This window comes from Egretta garzetta, unplaced genomic scaffold (assembly GCF_000687185.1).
Source record: "Egretta garzetta isolate BGI_Z169 unplaced genomic scaffold, ASM68718v1 scaffold293, whole genome shotgun sequence".
Lineage (NCBI taxonomy): Eukaryota > Metazoa > Chordata > Aves > Pelecaniformes > Ardeidae > Egretta > Egretta garzetta.
In genome coordinates this window covers 1753769-1761687 of record NW_009259318.1, presented here as the reverse complement: position 1 = coordinate 1761687, position 7919 = coordinate 1753769, and the positions used below count along the sequence as shown (strand labels likewise).

At 39.1% G+C, this 7919-nt stretch overlaps 1 protein-coding gene across 1 annotated transcript in view; it reads left to right on the top strand.

Moving 5' to 3' along the window:
• VWF (von Willebrand factor) overlaps nt 1–7919 on the top strand; it is a 140746-nt gene that overhangs the window by 67722 nt on the left and 65105 nt on the right. The window contains exons 27-30 of the mRNA XM_035892068.1: nt 505–640; nt 3229–4568; nt 5340–5459; nt 7295–7438. Coding sequence (XP_035747961.1) covers nt 505–640; nt 3229–4568; nt 5340–5459; nt 7295–7438 — 1740 coding nt within the window. The remainder of the gene's footprint in view (nt 1–504; nt 641–3228; nt 4569–5339; nt 5460–7294; nt 7439–7919) is intronic.

Here is a 7919-nt window from a genome sequence, read left to right as displayed (position 1 = left end):
AGCAAGATACAAAGGGAGAGTGAAAACTCAGATGAATAAATAGCTCCTAAGGGCAGAGTGAGAAGACATGAAAGCAAAGAAAGTAGGTATTTTAAGACCAAAACCAGCTATTTTGGGCTCTGGTATCTCTGATCAGAACGAGGTAGGGGATACTAGGAGGAATCAGTAATATATATGTAAAAAAGAAAATGTCATTTTCTCCTGTCATCTTCAATGCTTTGTTTGAAAGCTATGTTCACCTTCTGTATGGTACTGGCTGTTACAGGCTCTACACTGGGTTAAGTACTTCCAGTATCTAAATAAAAATGGTCACAAAGGAAGGAAAGAAATATTTCTTTGTGTTAAACTGGCAGTGACCATAACACAGGCGGAGTATTCAGAATTTTGAGCCCTACTCAGAGGCCTTGTCATGTTTTTTTTTTTTTGTAGCAGGGTAAATGAAATGATTAGTTTTGCAATTCATGAAAATTGACGTCTTTATACTATTGTGCTATTCTGAAACAGGAAAAATACTTGATGAACTGTCCCTGGATTGTGTCAGTCCAGAAGACTGTCCTGTGTGTGCAGTTGGAGATGTCAAGATCCCGCATGGAAAGAGAATAGTTTTGAACAGAGATGATCCACAGCGCTGTCAATCTTGGTATGATGGGTTTATGCAGTGAAATTGCGTGCCTCTTGAGTAGTGAATACATTTTTGGATGTAACTTTACATTTACCACTGAAGATGAAGCTTGGAAATCACTTTTTTTGTCAATATCCCTTCACATATAATCTAAAGCTGAAGTTTTTCAGTGACAGTAGGGATTATAGGATGTCAGCTGAATTTAAGCAAGTGAAATTCAAAAAAGATCTTTTCCCATGTGTAGGTGGCCCCACTGGCTTCAGATGTTCCACTTCTTTTTGTGTAAGGTGTGATTCAAATCAGTAAAGCCATCAGACTCCTTTCTTCTGACAGTACTAAAAAAATCCTACGTGTAGTGCAAGATCTGAATGTGCACTCAACCTAGAACTCTCTGAGATTATTAGCAGTTGGAATTGTGTGCTATTATTGGAAAACCAATTTCCCCAAGATTTTAAGATGATATCCCATGGCCTGATCCTGCATGCAGGCATTTCCAAAGATGAAGAAATTAGTGGCAGGGTGCACAATGCTGTGCACCATGCAGGATCAGGGCCTTCAGCTGCAATGTGGCAGAGACTAATTTTCATTCTGTATACTGCCCAGTGGCATATTACGTCATGGGCTGTAGTACCCGAAAGTTTGGCATTCTCTGGATGTCTAGACCCTTGATGGATACTTTGACTAGTGAATAGAAGAGAGTTTTCCATCTTCTAATTTGACCATATTTAATAGAAACTGAGTTGTAAAACTGCAGCAGCTATTAACCCAGACTAACACCTTAGCTCCAAAGGCTCTGAACCTCACAGAAGCTCTGAATGGGTATGAACTTTGAATTCCTGGCCTCTTGCCGGGGCTAGCATATGTCTGTGCTATAAACCCAGGGCATGAGACTGTTAGGCTAATCAATTAATTTTCTTTTTTTAACAGTATACACGAAGAGGCTTGAATTCCATCAAAAGGTCAAAAAAGAGTCCTCATAAATGAGTCTCTGTTCCCTAATTTTTGTAATCCTTAATAATAATTTATCTTAAATGTTGATACACTGGCCGCTGCTCACAAAAGATTTCAGAACATTAGGAAAACTTACCTCACTAGGGAAACATCCTTTTGCATAGCTGTCACCTAATTTAGATGCCTACACCATCTGTACAAACAATAGAAAATATTGCACAAAAATGAATTTTATAGCAAATATCCAAAGGAAATTGGAAACTAGAAGAGTCTTGCTCATATTAGGATTAAAATAATAAATCTTCTGTTGCTATATGTTAATGCCAAAAGTAGCTGTGCATTCTTCAATTAGGAAGATACTAAAAGCAGCTTGAAAAGTACATAGTGCTTAAGCTAAGAGAACTTAAATGAAGGTGCCACGTGTAAAGTGAAGTCTTTTCCCAGAGAATGGCACCTTCTTCCAGTATTAACTTGTTCAGCTTGTACATCCTGGGTTTTATCTGGCAGTGAAAATAAGCATATTTTGGTCCTTATTCCGTGATAAACTTTTCCTATTCTGTTTCTTGGTCTGTCCAGTAAGACAAGGAAAATACATTGGCTGAGTCTGTACCACCCTGTGCGTGAGTACAGTCATGTTCTTTGTTCTGATAAGCGAAGCAAAGGTAATTGTGCAACTAGGAATTAGAAGGGCAGAAGTGTTGAAGACTTGCTAAAGATAGAAAGAGATGAATTATAAACAAGTTCCTAAAAGGTGGAAGGTGACAGAGGTGAAAAATCTCGTGGCTGTACAGAATGATGAATAGTGGAAAAGTCAGAGATGAGGGGAAAAAGAAAAATGGGAGCTGAGATGGAAAGGGCAAGTGAAAAATGTACTAATGGAGGTGAGTGGAAATGTTGAGGGAAGACAAAGAGGACTAAAAAGAGAGAACAGCTGTAGATGAAATACATCTTTTGATATGAGAAAAGGGACTGAAACAGAGAACAGGGTAAATAAGAGGAAGATAACAGCAGAGACATAAAAAAGTGGAGGATGAACATGTGCCAAAGCTGTATTCCAAACAAAATGGAGTCAGGAAAAAGAATAGGAAAGTAATGTGCTTTAGAGGTAGAAAAAAAGGCTGTTTGTTATTTTCACTAAGGTTAAAACCTAGGTAAACCTAGAGTCTTTGCAGAGTCTGCTAAATCATATCAGAGGTAAAAGCTTCTTTCCTACTCTACTTTGTGTTAGCTGCCTCCAGTTTGCCTTGTGTTTTTCTTCCTTGTGAAGCAAACCAGATCTGCCAGTTCAGTCCACCAGTGGCTTGTAGGTAGCTGCATTGCTCAAGCGCGGTAGGTTTCTAGGCGGTTTCCAGACACAGATTTTACACATTCTGCCAAAGGCTGTTACAAGGAGAGTTTCCTCTGACAGACACATCATAGTTTTTCATACATTTCCTGGATCTAAACAAACGTGCATGAACATATAGGATTTAGCTGTACAATAGCTTGTGGGGAGTTGTGGGGAAATGGGGAAGGGAAAGAAATCACTCACATCATGGGGGTTTTTTTTTGTTGTTAAATTTAATTGTTTCTGTATGGACATTCTTTTATTAGATGCGAGTGATTTGTTGTTATAAGCATTGACATTTTACATTTAAATTTGGTGATTTTTGTAGTCTGTGTGAAGGGAATAACTTAACCTGTATAGCCTGTGAACCAGTGGAGGACACCCTAACAGTGACAACACCTGCTCCAGAGGAGGACATTGAACTACCACCCAGTGAATACTCATGCAGCAAGATGATGGACTTGGCCTTCCTAATGGATGGCTCCAATAAACTGTCAGAGGAGGACTTTGAACAGCTGAAAACTTTCATAACTGGCATGATGAAGAAACTCCACATCTCCCAAAAAAAAATCCGAGTGTCAATTCTGGTGTATAGGGCTGGCCCGACAATCTATCTTGGCCTTAAAGATATCAAAACACAGTCCCAGATGAGAAAAATTGTCCAAAGCATCAAATACACAGGTGATGAAATAGCATCTGCCTCTGAAGTCCTGAAATACACTGTGTTTCATGTTTTCGGAAAAGCAGAAAGGACCAATGCTGCCAGAATTGCAGTGCTATTTATAGCAAGCAAGTCTCCAGGAAAACTCCGCAGCATCCTCACAGCTTTGAAGAATAAAAAAATTGCAGTAATGGCTGTGGGTATTGGACCATATGTTAATGCGGAGCAAATCAGGTTCATTGAAAAGCAGTCACCAGATAATAGAGCCTTCCTAATGAACAACGTGTTAGAGCTAATGGACAATAGGGATCTCCTCATTGATCGTCTATGTGATCTTGGACCTGAAGAAAGTTCTCTGGTAGAAACTACATCTTCTCCAACAGTATCCAGTGTCTTATTTCCCCCTTGGGGTCTCACAACAACAACACCCATTTCAGAAAAACCCACCCCTAAAAGTCTGGACATTGCTTTTATTGTGGAAGGATCTGATAATGTTGGGGAGGAAAATTTCAATATCGTCAAGAAGTTCCTTGAGAAGGTGATCACAGGAATGAATGTAGGACAGGAAGATATTCATGTTACAATCATGCAGTATTCAGAGACTGTCACTCTGGAGTATTCCTTTAGGGAAATACAGTCAAAGGAAAATATTATTGAGAAGGTGAGGAGCATACCTTACGAAGGAGGGAAGGCTACCAACACAGGGAATGCCCTCAATTATATTTCCAAACACACATTTACACCAATGAATGGGGGCAGGCAAGATGTTCCTCACTTGGTATATATGGTGACATCCAACCCTTCTACTGACGTTATCACTCGACATCCCAGGAGCATAAATGTTATTCCCATAGGCATAACCCCCAATGCAACTATCCAAGAGCTCAGAAAGATCAGTCAGCCTAATAACCCAATAATCTTGCATAGTTATAGAACACTTATTGAAGAAGCACCTGAATTAGTGCTGCAGTCTTGCTGCTCTCGTAAACTTTGGACAGAAATTCCAGGTAAAGTTGGACATATTTTCTGTGTAATTTCCTCTTTCCTCTCTCCCATTTCCTTCATTTCCCCTTCACATCACTGAAATTTGAAGAGGGTTCCTGTATATCATTTGGTATCTTGTTGTCCAAATGCCAAGGAAGGACCATTTATCTTCACTGGTGTCTGAGGATACTGCCCCAGTTCAGCAGTACCAAGCACAGCCCTGCAGCTAGCCTTCAGTAGGCTTAGAAGGCCTTGGCTCCATTTGTCAGTGAAGTACAGTATTTCTCAGAAGAAAAAAAGTTATTCTCAACTGCCCGCATCAAGCAAGTTAAAATTACACTTCCTCTTTCCTGCAGGGGCTTCATTGGTTTTGTGGTTGGTTTGCTTGTTTGTTTGTTTGTTTTGGGGTGTGTGTGTTGTTTTGGTTTGTTCTGTTTGCTGTGGTTTTGTTGTTGTTGCTGCTTTGGTTTGGTGGGGTTGTTTTTTGGTTTTTTTTGTTTCTTTTTGCTTGCTGTTCTTCTAGTCCCCTGACAGTAAAATAACACTAGCAGAAAAGCAGGAATTGAAATACCCTTGTACCCCACTGAATATAAATCTCAAGGCTTTCATTAAAGGGGCATCACTTATTGTTTGAACTGGTCATTATCCTGCTTTGTTTTCCCAAAATGTTGGTATCTCTGCCCTCTCTGCTCCTACCAGTGATTAGTGCTGCTTCTGGGTATTATCTATAAATAACCTGGGTTATTTTCTTTCTTTTTTTTTTTTTTTTTCTTTTTTTTCCCCTTCCTCCTCAGAGTTGTGCAACAAACCAGTGGATGTCATGTTTCTTCTGGATGGAAGTTCCAATATTGGAGCATCAGAGTTTGAGGAAATGAAAAAATTTGTACAGGCATTTATTGAAAGTGTTGAGATCAGTATGTATCTGTCTTTCAACTCAAATGCATAAAGACTCTTTGTATTCTTTTGCTATACAAGACAAAACAACTTCTCAGTATAGGTTATATTTATTTTTTAAACGACCCATTCCAATCCCTCGAAAAAATGTTATGTTTATATTGGGGAAATAAAGCTAGTAAAGCTTTTGGTTCAGATGCTGTTCAGTTTCCTCCCGAACCAAGCTGTTCTGGTTCAGGTGAATAAAGGCGTGACTTCCAATTCAGGGAATGGTGTGATGAAGAATATTTAGGACAGTAACTCTGAGGAGCACTTCCCTTAATACCACACTGGACATAAGTGTATGTGCCAAACAGGCAAAGAAGTGCCTGTCACAGGATGGAGATTTAGCTGAACTCTTATTCTGTGGCAGAAAAGCAAAAATTCATGTTTGGTTTAGATTCAGTTCTGAATTAGGTTCAACAGACTTAAAAATAATAGTTCAACTTCAGTTCTGGTTCAAGTAAGAATGGATAATTCAAAGGGGTTTTGGTTCAGGTTTGGTCCGACTGCAAGGTTTTGGTCTTTGGAATGGGCATTTCTGGTTCTGACTGGCTTTTTTGGCTAACTTAGAGTGCTAGAACTGACTTTTTAAGATTTATTTCCTGATGCATGTTGGATTATAGACCCTTTTTGGGAGTGCTAGACTCACTGAGCTTGCAGAGTTATGTACTGGTCAGGGAGGTACACCTCTAGTTAGGTCATTCAGCTCAGATATTATCAGTGCAGCCACCCTGGCAGAATGCCACATATCCTGCACATACATGAAGGGACCATAGTAAATCAGGACATTGTGTGCCTGTGTGCCAAGTCCATCCTCGTGGCAGGAGCTGAACAGAATCTGGCATTTTCCCAGTAGCACTTGTTTTAACAAACCTGTATTTCTGATCAGAATTGTACTTTTTCAATTCAGTATTCAACCATTTCCACAGAGCAACGTCTGTTGCTGCTGGTGTTACACCACCAGGTGTTGATATGTTTGTATTATACCTGTGCTTCCGAAAGAGGGGATTACCAGCACTTATACTAATTAGAAAGCTCATAGAGGAAAAGTATAGCATTTCTGTATGTCTAGAATAATTTAGAGTTTTTAGAAATTGTTTCTGAAAATTGTGTACATGCAAGATACAGAGAAGCAAGCCCAATGATAATTATAAAAAATGTATTGACCAGTTCAATTCTGCAAGTCTGATATTTATTAACTTTTTATATCAACCCTCTGTTAATAGTTTTATTCATACTTATATAATGTATAACAGAACTGGGATGTCAGAGAATAGCAGAACTTGGAATTTCTCTTCATTCCCCTTTGCAGGTCATGCTCCCTGGGTGTACTATGTCCCATGCTGCAGCCTGATGCATGCCACTCAAGCATTGCATGACAGAGGGCAACTTGCATGAAATGTAGTTATCTGGGGGAGCCTGGCTGATCAGACAAATGGGGCAGCAAACTACTGCCTTTGCAAGACTATGTGCACCTAAAAAAAAGCAGTTTAGACAATTTTAAAATGGAAAAGCAATAACATTTGGAGATCAGTAAACTGAAATTCTCCAGTCATCATCAAACTGATCCGAGGTAGAATGCTGCTTGCTGATTCCCAACAGAAAAGGAACTGTTTCCAGCAATACTTGCATATGTTTTCCCCTGGGAATAGTTCCATTTTGATCTCATTGAAAATTCAGCTTTCACACTCTGGTGGAAAATTGCTGTCTAGTTGTGCTTAATGCAAAACACAACCACAATGTGTCCTTTAGATTTATTTTAAGACATTCATATGCACTACTTAAAATGTTTATTTTCTGCTTTCTGCTTCAGGCAATACTTCAACTCATGTGTCAGTTCTCCAGTATGCCAGGGAAAATAATCTAGAAATTTCATGGAATGTGCCTCAAGAGACTGAAAAGCTTATAGAGATGGTGCAATCTATTCAACAAAGGGAGCAAGGTCCTACCAGACTAGGTGAGTGATGATGTGGATGTTGATGTTTGAACAAGAGGTAAAACCCCAGAAATTCTAAATATAACCTGGCCCCAGTCACCAATTCATGTCAGTGCTATTGTGGTAGTGTTCTGCAGTAGGACTGTCAGGTTTTTTTAGTTCACTCTTGTCTTTATTATATGTACATTCCTTGGTAAAGGTTCTATTTTGTCTATTATAATATATCTGTAGGTTACTCAAATTAGGGTTTATCTTAATGTATTTTGGAAAGAAGACGACCAGTTTCTTTTTTGCCTTGAAGTAATTCTCAGGATTTGTATTCATTATCTTTCAAACAAGCAAAGCATAATTAAGAAGTGAAGACATTGGTCATTAACCTTTCAGCATCAATCAGTTGATTAGACATTTAGCAGCAGAACTACTCATGCTGACTTCAATAGAGGCCCTTGCCAGATGTTTGTTACTCTGTGCTGAGCCAGTGTAACCGATCTGGTTGAAAAAT